This window comes from Acanthisitta chloris, unplaced genomic scaffold (genome assembly GCF_000695815.1).
Source record: "Acanthisitta chloris isolate BGI_N310 unplaced genomic scaffold, ASM69581v1 scaffold33143, whole genome shotgun sequence".
NCBI lineage: Eukaryota > Metazoa > Chordata > Aves > Passeriformes > Acanthisittidae > Acanthisitta > Acanthisitta chloris.
Genome location: NW_008666281.1, coordinates 19,480 through 35,350, shown reverse-complemented (window position 1 = coordinate 35,350; position 15,871 = coordinate 19,480). Strand labels below are relative to the sequence as shown.

General features: G+C 37.7%; 1 protein-coding gene across 1 annotated transcript in view; it reads right to left on the bottom strand.

The window, feature by feature from the left end:
- ARMC2 (armadillo repeat containing 2) overlaps window positions 1–15,871 on the bottom strand; it is a 61,393-nt gene that overhangs the window by 29,006 nt on the left and 16,516 nt on the right. The window contains exons 6-10 of the mRNA XM_009072024.1: window positions 15,007–15,077; window positions 10,543–10,635; window positions 6,958–7,136; window positions 5,572–5,674; window positions 2,823–3,043 (exon numbers count right to left, since the gene is read on the bottom strand). Coding sequence (XP_009070272.1) covers window positions 2,823–3,043; window positions 5,572–5,674; window positions 6,958–7,136; window positions 10,543–10,635; window positions 15,007–15,077 — 667 coding nt within the window. The remainder of the gene's footprint in view (window positions 1–2,822; window positions 3,044–5,571; window positions 5,675–6,957; window positions 7,137–10,542; window positions 10,636–15,006; window positions 15,078–15,871) is intronic.

The following is a 15,871-nucleotide window of genomic DNA, read 5'->3' as shown; positions in this document are numbered from 1 at the left end:
AGCAACCTCAGGAAGAGACTGTTGCCAATATTGACTTCTCCACAAAACACTCAAGGCCTTCTTAGAAACAGTCAGACTATTCAAACTGCACAAAGTAGTTTTGCTACACTTCCAGTTGTACTGAGAACTGCAGAGATAATGAGAGACTAAAAAAAAAAAAAGTGTAAAATTTAACAACTTCCTTTCACACATTTGCAAAATTAACCCTGGATTTAAAAGACTAAATGTATTCACATGCAAAAAAAATTGAAAAAAAACATTCCTGCAAAGTTGTGGGGAAGTTCAATCAGCTAGTCAAAATACTGAAAATAAACTGATTCCTTAGTTTCATTACACAGACATCATTTGTTATTTTTAAATGCCCCAACTGGCAAAAACTTTTTATATCTATCTAACATAAATTTGCATCACTTTCTACTCACCAAGATTCCCATTACATGTATTATATGACTAACACCAACAGCAGCCAACAAATGTCAATAAGTAACAAGCTTTGATTTTAACCATCCCCTTCTTGCGCTCAGAAGGATAAACAGTTTTGAACTACATAGACATGAAAAAAGATACAGGATACATGTCTCTAATTTAGGTTTTAAGATGCCTATCAAAAATACAGCCTAAACATCCACTCACTGAAATGGCCACACAGCTTCTGTATGTGAGGCATCACTCTACTTTTTCATCTAAGCTTACTTTACTTAGACTTTAGGTGTTTTAAGCCTGTATAATCTTGCAAATAACACTGAGAACAGAATATATTTTGGACCCTCAGCCCCTCCTCAATAGGGTTTTTTCCTACCTAAACTGATTGCCTAAGGTGGCTGTGGGGGTTTTAGCTGGGGCAAAGCTAACTTTCTTCACAGTGGCTAGTATGGGGCTGTGTTTTGGATTTGTGCAGAACACAGAGTTGATAATGCAGGGATGTTTTTGTTATTGCTGAGCAGAGCTCACACAGAGCCAAGGCCTTTGCTGCTTCCCATGCTGCCACACTGGCAAGGAAGTTGGGGGTGCATGGGAGATTGGGAGGAGACACAGCTGGGACAGGTGCCCCAAACTGACCAAAGGATATTCCATACCATATGACATCATGCGCAGTACACAAAGTGGGAGGAAAAAAGGAGGAAGGGGAAGACATTTGGACTGATGGCATTTGTCTTCCCAAGGAACCATTACTTGTGCTGGGGCCCTGCTCTCCTGGAGGTGCTGAACACCTCCTGCCCATGGGAAGCAGTGAATTAATTCCTTGTTTTGCTTTGCTTGTGTGTGTGGCCTTTGCTTTCCCTATTAAACTGTCTTTATCTCAACTCATGAGTTCTCAAGCTTTTATCCTTCTGATGCTCTCCCCCATCCTGCTGGTGGAGGAGTGAGCAAGTGGCTGCCTGGAGCTCTGTTGCTGGCTTGGGTTAAACCACAACCAGGGCACTGCAGCACTACCAGGACTTACAAAGTCTAACCAGCAGCACACAAGAAAAATATGATCATTAAAATCTTGACTATGTGCAGACCTTAAATTTGTACATCTTCTCTGGAAAAAGAAGGCTTGGAAATCCCATACACAGTTTTTGCATAGAAACATAAGGTATGAGTTGTAAGAACTGTTTGGGGAATTCATAGAGCCACAAGAAAGTTAAAATGCCCAATTCTAAAGACACATGTGTATAAAATAGAATTTTGTGGTTTATACAGAAACTTAATGATCACAGGACCAGATAGGAAAGAAATAGGAACATGACAAGCATAAAATTTCCAGTTTCATCATATATTCTCCCAGTCTGTAGCACTTTGTCACTTTGGAGCTTTCTAAGTATTAAGCCATATCATTTCATTCAGTGCTTCACAGCATCACCCAATCTGCTTATGTTTTGTTTTAAGATTACACACACTATTCTGGAGAGACATACCTCACACCACCACTAAAAAAACCCAGACAAAACCCAGTAATAGTAAGGTGATGATGTAAGCTATCTGTTTTCTCAGATAATTTCAGTAAGTATAAAGTCCCTTGGTTGTAAGTTAGAAGAGAATTAAATAAATCTGCCATAATTAGTAGACAAACTCAGTGCAAACACTACCTCAGAAAATTGTTCAATATGTTTTCCTATGAAGTTCCCAGAAGTTTACCGTTACATCATTTGCTAATCATTACATCAATGACTCCCAAGATAAACGCCAGGAATCCACCTAGCAAATCCTTGATAAATACAAAAACCCCACAGCGCTTCTAAAACACTAAGGTTTAAACAGTTTTAGGACAAAGGATTAGTTTTCATAGCCACCATTCATCAAGGTGCTTCATATGTGAAAAGCCAGTTTTGAGCCTGCTGCCTTCAAAAGATTGACAAAGTGTTTGCTTTTGCAACTACTTCTTCCTTACGTTTCAGTCCTTCAAAAACACTTTGTCAAAGAAACATAGCTAGATTTTCCTATGCAATTTTAAAAATGCATTAGTCTTGTAATAAAAAGCTCTTTGTAATTTCCTAGAGTACTGAATTTAAACAGGGAACACATTTTTATCTGTTTACTACAATATTCAGAACACTGTCAGCACCACAAAGTAAAACTGAGAAACTGGTTTATTAGCTATCTAAAAATATATCTATTAACTTCAGAATTTCTAAAGCCTTTAAAATTGACTACATACAAATATCTGTGTTAATTAAATTTAGGTCCCAAACAACTTCATTAAACTTCTTAGGCAGAAGTCTATTGAAACACAGGTACAACTCTGTCCATAGCACACAGGGTTTACCTTATCTCCTCTAACTAAATTTTTAATTTGCCCTTGAAGTGCTTACTTTTAGAAATAAAAATTAAATGCTAACCTGGACTAAAAAGTGGCTCAAGTTGGAGAAATATGTGTCACTCTCTTTTATGTTATTAATCTGCTTCATTAACTGCAGCAACATTTCAACAGCTCCTTTGTTGACCATTTCATTAAGGAGTACTGCATTTCCAGACATGAATTTTACAGCTCCCATGCAATACAGGAGAGCTTCATTGTTTTTTTGTAGATCTTCAGTTCTCAGAACCTCCAACAAACAATCTAAAAGGAAAATCATTGTTCAGAAAGTCTAATATTAGCATTTATATTTGATACAGTCCAGTCATTGAAGAGATTAACAGTTGGTAAAAACCCCTCAGATTGAACTCTTACATTTCTAATAAGTGGACTAGAAAAACTGGGTGTTTGGATTGAAACCAAGAAACAATTATTGATGAATAAGAGAATGGGCCTGACCTTTGTTCTCCTAGGCTTCAAGAACCAGCATCAGTTGTAAACACAGCAGTAGTCACTGAAATCCTCAGTCAAGATTTGCAAAAGTGATTGTGTGTGCCTGGAATTTTGTGCACTAGATTTGACACATTCTGAAGAGGTTTATTCCCACTACTTCCTTAAAAATCAAATGTCTTCAACCATGGAGCTCTAAAAAGCACAGGGGCCTAATTCAAATCCCAGATTTGAAGTCAGCTCGTAGCTGTTTTAGATTTACTTTTTATGTAGGTAAAGTTACTGTGAAAGTTTTGCTTTACACTATGACTCTCAGAGAGTTGAAATGTTAAAACTAAAAGTTGTTAGCACAAGTCCAATGTATCTTTCACAGTCAGACTGAGACATTCTGAACTTGGTGGAGCTATCTTAAACAAATAAGCAAACCTAGCCAATTTTATACCTTTGCCTTTCTAGTAACTGATTGATACAGACACATATTTCTGCTCCCTATGTTCCATCCAGTTCCAATTGAACAAAAACACCTCCCTATATCATCAAACTGAAGGGATTTTTAAGGTTTTTTCTCTCTTATCTCAAGTTGAAACTCTATCCAAGTATATGAGTGTATACAAATGAAGTACACACACTCTAGGCTCTTGCCCAAACTCTCACCCTTACCAACTAAATCACTTGGGTTGTGGCAATGTGAGAAATCAGGCTCAGGTTCCTGCTCCACTCAGTAACAAACAGGGTCTTGAACAGTAGTTGTCTATTTTGGGATGAACAATTAATCTATTTCTTCTATTGGAGCTGCTCCACTGCACACAAATAGTTCACAGGGCCAGAGAAGGAAAAAGAAACTGAATCTGTAGCTCAGTGACTGCAACAGGGATCCAGGCCATTATGATGATAAACCAGGTTTATGCCTTTGGCCTGGGTAAGGTGGGTCCAAAACATAAAGAGTGAATACACAACCAACCTCCTACCAAGAATATTCTTTTCTTCACTAGTTTTTAAAATACAGGGGAAGAAGAGCAAGTGAAAGAAAAGTGAATTAAGATGGAAATGAGAGCAAAAAACCCAGTGCTTGGGCAGACATAGCCACTTGACTTATCCAGATGCTCTCTATGATGCTAATCTCTACAAACTGTAGTTTTCAGTATCTAAAGTCAATTGAGCAACCTGAACTGTTCTCTTTTCTCTGAGTCCTTTCCTCACTACCAGAAAGGTTTATCTTGTCTTTATTTCTGACAATTGTGTACTAAACTTTAAGACCTTGAATACTCTCATCTATTTAAGCAGATATACACTTATGCCTTAACTTACATGCAATAAAGGTTTGCAAGATCAAGGCCTACATTAATACAACACACTGAATTTTAATGAAAGGAATGACTACCAGTCAATACCGAGCAAAATTCATGCACTGTCCTTTTCTTCCTATTTCTCATATCTGCAGGGGGTGTGTGTGCATGACAAACACAGTTACAATCACAATAGAGATCTTAGAGCCATTACTGAGGATTCTCCAAAATCACTGGTTCAATGTGCAGCAGCAGTTACAAAAAAGCCAATGATTGTTCTCAAGACTCTCCAACAATGATGGCCAACAACACAGTCAGCATTATTTCATTTCTAAACCATTTGATGCAGACACAGCTTGACTTCTACAAACAGTTTTGTTCTGAAAATCTCAAGAAGGATCTACTGGAGATTGAGAAAGTACAGAGAAGGGTTTATAAAACAACTGAGTGACACTATATCCTTTCAACGAGAGAGCTAAAAGGCTGAGATGCCTCAGTCTGAAAAAGGAGAAGGCAGAGATATGTGATATGACTGTGGTTTAAAAAAATCATGAAGGTGAAAGGTAAGCTGACTGGAGAAACTCATAAAAATCCTGCAAAACTACAAGCAGGAGGATAATGAAAAGGACACAGGTTTAAAACAGTAGACAGAGAACTTCTGGAACTTGTTGCTCTATGAGATCGCAGAGGCAGACAGAACCAGAAAGTGCAAAAAGGAATTAGTTAAATTAATGAACAAAAGATCTATAAACATAGAAAAAAAGGGCTAGGCAGGGATGCACCATCCAGTGTCCATACAGATGTCTGGATGCTGGGTTTGCACAGGGGAAACAGATGACAGAGAACACGTTGGTTTCCATGCTCTCCCTACACAGCATCCCCTGTCACCCTCATCAGTTAGACACAGATTACTGGACCAGAACAACCAACATTTTGACCTTGCAGGCAATTTTTAGTCTAAGTGACTAAGTTAACTCTGAGAATGTTTCTTGAAATATGAACAATCTAACTGCTGAATTCCAACATCTAACTTTGAGACAAGAACAGAATACATACCCAGCAATCTATCATTTTGAATGATGCAATCGTTTTTTTCATTCCTGCAAATTTTAAATGCTAGTTTGCAAGCACTCAGAAGATTTTTTCCATCCACTTTCATCTGCAAAGAAAGACATAAAAATCACAATGAAAATCTACATAGAAAAATGCACCATAACATTCTACAAGTTCAGAGACCATGGCAAACTCATATTCTCACAGAAATATTAAATCCCAGCTGAAACCCTAGCAATACACTAAACCAAACTGAAAAAGTTTGCAGAATTAAAGGTCTCTCAAACACATATAGTTTAAGCTCTATTTAGCAAATTGTGCTGACCAACTTAAAGACAGAGGATATATAAACTTCTACTCTACTAAGTATAGAAGCTTTTCTGCAGGTAGTATATCAAGAACTTACAGTTCTTCTCTCCAGTTCACTCTTACAGAGAAATTCTGTACAGAAATCACTGGTTTGGCATCTCTGGCTGTACCACAAAAAACTACAGTACAACAGTGTATGTCATAAAGAAAGTTATTCTCAGATATCAGAAAACAAGATCTTATGATGTACTAATGGTCACAGAGAGACTATGAAAGGGAAGTGGTAAAAATACAATGACACATCTCTTCTTTCTCTGCACTTCAAGGGCAATTTCTTTTCTGTCCATGATTTTTGAAACACTCCATGGAAAAATATTAGAGATATTCTGTTAGAGACAGAACTTTTTTTTAATAAGCACCACTTAACATCTACGTAGTATCTGAAGACACAACTCTATATTCTGATTGAAATAACTCACTGCCTTAAAGGGGAACACAAGCCTCCCCCAACACACACAGACAAATTGCTAAGATGACTACAACACAAGGCTAGCTGGCATCCTTTCATCAGTCACTGACCATATGTACTTAGCAGAACATGAACCAAGAGGTTCAAAAGCACAAACTTAATTGAGAGTTTTAACCAGAAATACTAAAGAAACAGATTAACTAAAAGTACTTTCAAAAAAAACCAACTAACAAACCTGTTTTGGCATTTTCAGATAAAGATGTTTAATAAAGTCAAGATATTATTCAAAAACTAAGCTTCATTTCCACATGAAAATTTTATAATTATTGTTTTGTTTAAATCCCAGCATGTGTATCCCAGCTTAGGACACTGTCTCTTTTTCAAGTCGATACAATATTCCTGCCACCATATGCCAGTTGTCCTATTTGGTGTCCCTCCTTCTTCCCTCAGACAGAAAGAATGGGAAACTTTTATCTCTCTGGTAGTAAACTGTACTTAGAAAAGGGTTAGTTTAGACACAGTTTAAAAGCATGAAGTGAAAAATTAAATTCAAGTTGTAATTCACTATTCTGAGCTTCACATTCTACCAAACAGCATTTCAAAACACTTACAGCCAGAATAATCTTTGCCAGCTTCAGGCAAAGTGGATCTGAATCAATGTCTACAAGTTTATATAATGTCTTCAGAAGCACATTTCTTCTTTTACATCTTTTTCCAAGCATATTTCCTTCATTCAATGCTTGATAGAGCTTGGTACAAGCCAGACAAAGATTTTCTATATTGTCTTCTACTTGAAGGGTGTGGGAAGGGAGAGAAAAATAAAAGATAATTATCAGTGCCACCTTATCCAGAGCATCTCAATAGATAGAGACATAGGAGAACAAAATAAAGAATGGGTTGTACAACAACAAAAATAAGGCACTAAATTAATCTCTTAAAATGATAATGTGATCTTCAGAAACAGTTTTATTCTGCTCTTTCAAAAAGGGGAGACTCAAGGCAAGAAATCACAGAGCCAAAATAATACCTAAAGCTGTAATAAAACTCACCTTTAATGCTCAATAATCAGATTGACTAAATGTTTAACAGGAAACTGTGTCTCTGGATATATTCTTTAAAGTGCTCCACCAAACATTACGTGTGAAAAACAGATAGTTTAGGAACATTTTTCTCCCCATATACATAACCTTATATATCAAACCTTCCTGGGGTTAAAAACAACTCCATGTAAAAACTTGTTAGAGCTCTCCAATGTATAGTAGAGGAGCAAGATATAGTTGAGTGGAATGTTGGCCTGTTGACAGAAAAGTCATCTACCTCCTCACCTGAATGCCTCACAGACTCTATTTAAAATACTAAAAAAAACCCAAAAACTTAAGAGTAAATTATTACCAAAACTGCATCTCAACAAAATGGAATCATGTTTACTTTAGAGAGAAAATGAAAAGTCTGGTTGATTTTTAAAATTCAACAGTGAGATTTTTTCCTTTTCCTACATTTGCTTTTGTCTATAAGGTGACACTGCTAAAGCACCACAAAAACCAACTTAAACTGCCTGTATAAACTCTGCATTTGCTCAGGATGTACCTCAGAGCTGCAACAGAGTTATATTTAAGGAGGCAAAGCACTTGTGATGAAATATGTATGGACAGGAAATTACAACACAAAACATGTCTGAGGCCCCAGACCTGTAGGTAGTCTCACGCTGAGAAGTGCTTGGAAGCTTTCAATTTGCAATCATCACACTCAAGGAACAGCAATGACTATTCCATTCCTATTCCCATCATGATAGAAAATGTAACAGAATTTAGCATGACTCTAAATGCTCTGCTCCAGTAAGCTGTGAAACAGGAGTGGCAAGGAACCAAAACTCAAAGGTCTTGCACTCCATTTCATCAAAATTAAAAACAACAACAATTCTCCATCACTCATCCCATGGGGCATTTTTGAAGCTTCTCCTCAGTACTGGAATGAAACCAAATAAATTATTTGTTCCTCTCGAAAAAGAGACTTTGGGGTTCTATTAGTTTTTGTCATGTAACAATCATCACAAACACATCATATTCAGATGATTTTAGACAGTAATTTTCTGGTTAAACTTCAGTTTTGGTTTTGAATGGAAAGTTTTCTTCAAATATTTTTGATGTAGAAAGAGGAAGAAAAAGGCTTTTCTATTAACATATGAAAAACTAAATGTGACCTAAGTGCATGTACAGGGAACTAGCTGAAAGGTTTGAAGCAAATGGCTGCACATGAAATTAAAACATATTAAATTACCAACAGACCCACTCAAAATATTGAAATTACAGAATTCTAATATTCATTTTGATATTGATATGAAAAACTGTAATTGTACAGTAAACAGCCTAAAGAAAGCAATATATCACGTGGCTACAGGAGGCAATGAAGCAGTTCAGTTACAATTTCTGTGAATATTCAAGAAGCAGCAAAATTGAACTTTTAAGAGTTTTGTAGTACTACATTCAGTCAGATGGTAAGAAAGTACCATCATGTAATGTCATCCATTATTAGAAATACTAAGCCATGATCAAGTTTTCAAAAAAGCTAAAAAAACCCCAACACACTAACCAAATCAAGAAAAGACTGAGAAAAGGGGGCATGAAAATTGATTTGCCTTAGCTACATTCATGACAAGGGAAAGACATGATTAGATTTTACCTCTAAATATTATTTTGCTTACCAATAAAGAGCATCTCACTGTGCAAAACACTAACTCAGTGGCTCACATTTGAGAATCTTGGCATTAAGAAAGGAAAATGGAGTCGCACAGATGTTTTCAAATTTCTGGGTTGCTGTTTTTCCACACATCAGTGAGAGACGTGGGAATGAGAATCCTGTCTTTTAGAAATAATTATATATTTTGGGCATCACTTAGTACTGTACAGGTGTTCTATACTCATCAACACCTGCAAAACTATGCCAAAAAAACTTTCTGATCTGTACCATGCTATAATGAACACTGCAAAAGATTCTGTAAAACAGAACCACTTGTAAAAACAAATCTACTTTCTATATTCCCACAACTCAAATAAATAGAGTGGCTACACAAGGCAACTGAGCAAACTTTTGAGTGAAATGTTAAAATGGAGATCAGAGTTTAATCTTTCAAGCCATACTTAATTTACTCAATTTTGCTTCAGTCTCCTGGGTCATTACACACATTACTCCTGGGTCATAGAACCATCAAGGCCCATGCAGACATGGCAGGAGAGACCATCCCTCACCTCTCTATAACCCCTGTCAGGGAGTTGTAGAGAGCCATGAGCCTCTTCTCAAGGCTAAACAAATCCAACTCCCTCAGCCCTTCCTCACAGGACATGTGTTCTAGACATTTTCTGAGCCTCGTTGCCCTTGGCTGGACTCACTCCAGTGCCTCAATATCCTTTTTAAAGTGAGGGGCCCAAAACTGAACACAGCACTGAGGTGTGACCTCACCAGTGCCGAGTGATCACTGCCCTAGTCCTGCTGCCACACTACTCTTGATCCAGGCCAAGATGCCATTGGCCTTTTTGGCCACCTGTGCACACTGTTGGCTCATATTGAGCCACTGTCACCAGCACTCCCAAGTCCCTTTCTGATGAACAACTCTCGAGCCACTCCTCCCCAGCCTGTAGTGCTGCCTGGGGTTGTTGTGTCCCAAGTGCAGGACCAGCACTTTGCCTTGTTGAACCTCATGCAGTTGTCCTGTTATATCTAACACAGTCAGCACAAACGAAAATTTTCGTTCAGATTTCTTTCGTTTTCTAGAATTAACTTAGACCTTCAATACAGTCTATGGTTCAAGCAGTGAATCTGAACAGTACTTTATTCTTAAAACTATTAAATCATCACTGACTACTAAGCTGGCAGAGCTATACAGTCAAAAATCAGGTAATTTAATCACACAAGATCTTATCTAAACCAGCTGGGTTTTTTTACAGAAACACAGAATGGATGGTGCTAGAAGGGACCTCTGGAGGTCACCTGGTCCAACCTCCCTGCTCAGGCAGGACCACCTAGAGACAGGTGACAGCTAGACTGCCCAGGCCAGTTTTACACTGAGAAGTCACTGAACATACAAAAGCTTACAAACTCCAACTACTGTTACTATGTTGTAGTAAATACAACTGAGTCCCATGTTTCCTGCAGGGAACAGCACAGAAAATACAAACCTTTTCAAGAACAGTAATACCCACTTTTTTCCAGTTCACGCAGAATTGGTAGAATCTTTACATGCCAAAAGACTTCCTCTTCTTCCCATTCATTTATTCTTGTTTCATCCTCTAAGCCTTCAAAACACATTCAAAACAAAAACATTCAGTGAAGGTTTCAACTTCTACACAAATAAATACTTTATTCATCAGTCAGGAAAAAAAACCCTAAAAATGTCACATTTTGCTATATAATGGGTTAATTTACCTATTCAAGCTTTTGTTTACATTTCCTCAAAACCAAAAGTTTCAAACAAAACTAGATGGATAAATGTTTTGATATGCGAAGCTGTACTCTAAAGCTTCTGTTTGCTGGCATCAATGTTTCATTTGATCACTGAATTGGAAGGTAATGACTACTTATACATCAATGTGTCCTGCTATGTTTCAGCTCTGTCCACATGACAGTTTATTCTGAGTCAAAACAATCCATACTACAGCCAGTCCTCTAGGATTGTACAATTTTATCTTAGTACACATGGATGATATTACACTAAGCTTGATTAACTGACTCTTTGGTCAGTTAGAGAAAATAGTCTTGTTAGTTGCTACATCCCATTAGGAATACTAACTACTTCATGCAATTAGTTTTGAGAGCACCACAACTAAATTTTTTGTACAATGCATGTTTGCCTTCTATTATTTATTGTGCTCAACAATTTTTCACACAGCATCTGGCATTCCCTCATTCCTAAAGGGAACAGTCGTAAGCTGAAACAGGGGAGATTCAGATTAGATGTTAGGAAAAATGTTTTCCCTGTTAGAGTGATCAGACACTGGAAGAGGTTGCCCGGGGAGGTGGTGGAGTCACCATCCCTGAAGTGTTTAAGAGGTGTCTGGATCTGACGCTCCAGGATATGGTTTAGGGTTTAGGGGTTACAACAGAGTGGCAGGTTAATGGTTGGACTCGATGATTTTAGAGGTCTGCTCCAACCTTGATGATTCCATGATCTTGGGAAATGGACAGCAAACTACAGGTATCTGAAAGATGTTTTGCCTCCAGTAAACATGTCAGAAATACTGAAGGCAACCAACTCCCAGTTTTCTTGGCTACCCTCAACCATCTCCTGCAACTGATAAAAAGTCACTGTTTATTTCCAGAAACCTCAACTGCTTCACAAAGAGAGTTTTTAAAAATTTGGATGAGAAGCTCACCGTGAGCGGGCAGTGTGCACTAGCACAATTCCTTAACAAGGTGCATCTAGGCATAGGTTTGGAGTGCAAGAATAGCTTAAGCTCTTGATCTTGCAGGCAACCAAAGTTATTGTTTTAAATACAAGGTGTGGCTTGTTGCACTGTGTTTGTTTTGGGGTTTTTAATAGGGAAATAAAAGTCACACAACTCCACTAAATAAAATGAAGGAAGCCAGAAAGACTGGAATATATACATTTCTTTTTAAGTGACAAATTTGTCTGAGAGTGTCTCCTGCTGTTCACTACCAGCTCTTGCATTTAAATGACAACAAAGTCTTAATGCAATCATTACCAAACACAAAAACACACTGTCCTACATGAGAACACCAATAACAAGAAGTCTGCATCCTGAGAACCATGACTGTCCACTAAGCATTACCTGGAACAGTGAAATAATTAAAAACTTCCTATTTTAAAAGCTGGCTCTTGAGGAAAAAAATCCACTCTTTTCCTGATCTGTATTAACTTTAACTATCTATATTTTACACACAATGAATCTATCAAATACATCTATTTCAACAGACTGTACACAAATGCTGCTGTTTCATAAGTAACACACTGGCAAGCATGTCATTACACTAGCTATAGATTGTTGGTGCTTGCAAATACACATATTAGCAGATGTTATCATAGAATCAATCGGGTTGGAAAAGACCTCAAAGATCATCAAGTCCAACCCTATCATGGCACTAAGTGCCACATCCAGTCTCAGCTTGAAAACCTCCAGGGATGGTGAATCCACCACCTCTCTGGGCAGCACATTCCAATGCCTGACTACTCTCTCTGTAAAAAATCTCTTCCTAATATCCAACCTAAACCTCCCCTGGCAGAGCTTGAGTCTGTGCCCTCTTGTCCTGCTGCTGGTTGCCTGGGAGAAGAGACCAACCCCCACCTGACTCCAACCTCCTGTCAGGGAGTTGCAGAGGGTGATAAGGTCACCCCTGAGCCTCCTCTTCTCCAGGCTGAACCCCCCCAGCTCCCTCAGCCTCTGCTCATGGCACTTGTGCTCGAGTCCCTTCACCAGCCTCGTTGCTCTACTCTGGACCTGCTCCAGCACCTCAATATCCTTCCTGAGCTGAGGGGCCCAGAACTGAGCACAGTACTCAAGGTGTGGCCTCCCCAGCACCAAGTAGAGGGGCAGAATCACCTCCCTGGTCCTGCTGACCACACTGTTCCTGATCCAGGCCAGGATGCCATTGGCCTCCAGCTAATATCCTTCACCAGCCTCGTTGCTCTACTCTGGACCTGCTCCAGCACCTCAATATCCTTCCTGAGCTGAGGGGCCCAGAACTGAGCACAGTACTCAAGGTGTGGCCTCCCCAGCACCAAGTAGAGGGGCAGAATCACCTCCCTGGTCCTGCTGACCACACTGTTCCTGATCCAGGCCAGGATGCCATTGGCCTCCAGCTAATATTACTTATTTATCCAGGCCAGGATGCCATTGGCCTTCAGCTAATACTACTTATTTTGCAGACCATTTTTATTTTCCAGATCAAATTATTTGATAATCGACTGACAATAATAATTTAGACTGATGAGTTGCTTAATTAATAAAACACTATTCACCATTTGCAGTGAAGTGAAAGTTCTGCTCTGGTTTATGCAAAAGCACAGCTGAAATGAGAACACTACAATAGTTTTAGCACTGCTCCTTCCTGCCACAAAACCCACATATTGACTCAACTATTTCTTTTCTTTCTGATTTGTAGCTACCTCTCTTAAACTGAAAGATGGGACTGACTCTCTAACTACACACATGCTTAACTTTATTAAGCAAGAAATACATTAGCTCAGGATGGTCACTGCAGATAGGACCAAACTTCTCACTAAAAAAATAAATCAACAAAGTCATTTAATTTTTAGTTCAGAACAAAAAGAATAGATATTTTTGTATCCTTCTGCTTCACTTGTCTTACATTCACCAGAGATATATAGCAACCTGCAAGTCATAATGGCATGATTTTTTTAAACAAATATCTCCTATAATTAGGCAAAAAAAGAAGATAATCAGCTTTTACTAAACAATATTAATCCTAACAATAAGAATGGACAGAAAATACATGATTATAAAGAAAAGCAACATTAATAAATTGGAAAATTGTATGTGTCTCAATCCTGGTAGATTTTTTTAAGCTGCTGATGAAAAGTTAGGGTAGCAGCTGTATTTAAAATATTGCAGCAGCTGTCCTGAACTTTTTAATTGAGCGAATCACACGTCAACAGCAAAAATACTCAAGCAAAAGAATTCAGCAAGTTGAAGTTGGTTGTCTCAGTTTTTCACAGGTCTTAACCACTGCTTTGCATTCTGGTCAAAAAAAAAAATCACTAATCAGTCTACATTTATTGGTTGCTGTTTTTAGCATGTAAATACAAGAGCCTTAGCAACACTGAGCTTTCAAAAGCCGTGTACTGCCTGACTTATGATGTTTAGCCTTTCCACTGAATACTGAGTGGCTACGAACAGATCAATATTAAAACAGTCTACCTCCACTCCAAAATGTGAAAGCATAAGCACAAATCATATCAGAAAACAGAAATAATCTCTAAATGAACACTCCACTCAGGACCCCACTACAGGGAAGAAATGAGAGAGAATTCCTACTGCTAACCCACTGTTTATGCTGGGATTAAAGCTGAAGCATGCACAAACTAAGGAAGCCACAGAATGTTAAGAAAAGTAGATATAAAACCAAACAATCCTAACAACACACATGATTTTTTTCAATAACACCAACAAAATAGCAGAAATAAATTAAAAGGCTTATAAGCAGAGAAAATGTAGCCCCACAGAATACTAATTCCCATGGCATGGTAAATACTCTCAGCTCCTCTGAAGGAAATGACAGCAGAGCACATTGCAGCCTTTGCCAGAATGATGCAACTTCTCAGTTCTAGAAACATCGTAATAAAGCATAATAATAACACGGGAGAAATTCAAGTTTCCATACCAAACTCTCAAATATGCACTGGTGATGTATGAAATGTGCCACCTACAAGGAAATATTAACTAAAATATGTTATGTACAATCAGCAAAATGCATCCCCACATGGCAATCCAGAATCTGTGTCTTCAGATAACAGAGCCTGGCATAACTTTATTAGATTCTGTACAATTATGCCAGATTACAAAACAACAACAGTAAAAAACCCGCAATATATCTAGAAAACCAGAATTCAGTGAATAATAAAAGATCTTCAAATCACATAAATTAGATCCTTTCTATTGGTCTGCATTTAATATTTTTTAATGAAATACCTGTTACTCTTCTCTTCCAGCCTGAACTCCTTGGCTGTGACGAATTTGTGCCAGGGTTTTTCATCTGGTCACTAAAAGACACAGTATGGACACACAAGAGTATTATCAGAATGCAAAGCCCAAAATGCTTCTTTCTTCACGTGCATTCATCATGAGACCTGCATATTAATAACTAACCAGAAAAGATTATAAATCATTTCACTAAGTTATTAAGTTATCTGCTCATAAAAAATTACATGTAAGTACAAGTTCCTATAGAATGTATTACAGAAAGCTGTAATTACAGAAATACTGACACACTCATACCACAAGAGGTCACCATTATGGAACACAAAACCTAAAGCCTTTCCATTTGTACCATAAAACTGAAACATGAACCAAACTAAATTCAGAAAGAGCCAATTTTTATTTTATCATCAGTTTTATTAACGGAATATAAACTCAACTAGCTTAAAACTGTAAAGGTCATCTATTCACAAGGACAGTATTTTTTTTCTTGACAGAATTAATACCTCTAAAAGATTTAATGAAAAGACTTTTCAAAGGAACTTTTAATATATACTTTAAAGTATATATTAGAATTTCCAGGTCTGGCAGTGAACTGTTGCTAAATGCACAGTGGTCACTAGTTCTGTTAGTACAAAAAACAGGTATGTTGCCACTGGTCATCTATTCACAAGGACAGTATTTTTTTTCTTGACAGAATTAATACCTCTAAAAGATTTAATGAAAAGACTTTTCAAAGGAACTTTTAATATATACTTTAAAGTATATATTAGAATTTCCAGGTCTGGCAGTGAACTGTTGCTAAATGCACAGTGGTCACTAGTTCTGTTAGTACAAAAAACAGGTATGTTGCCACTGT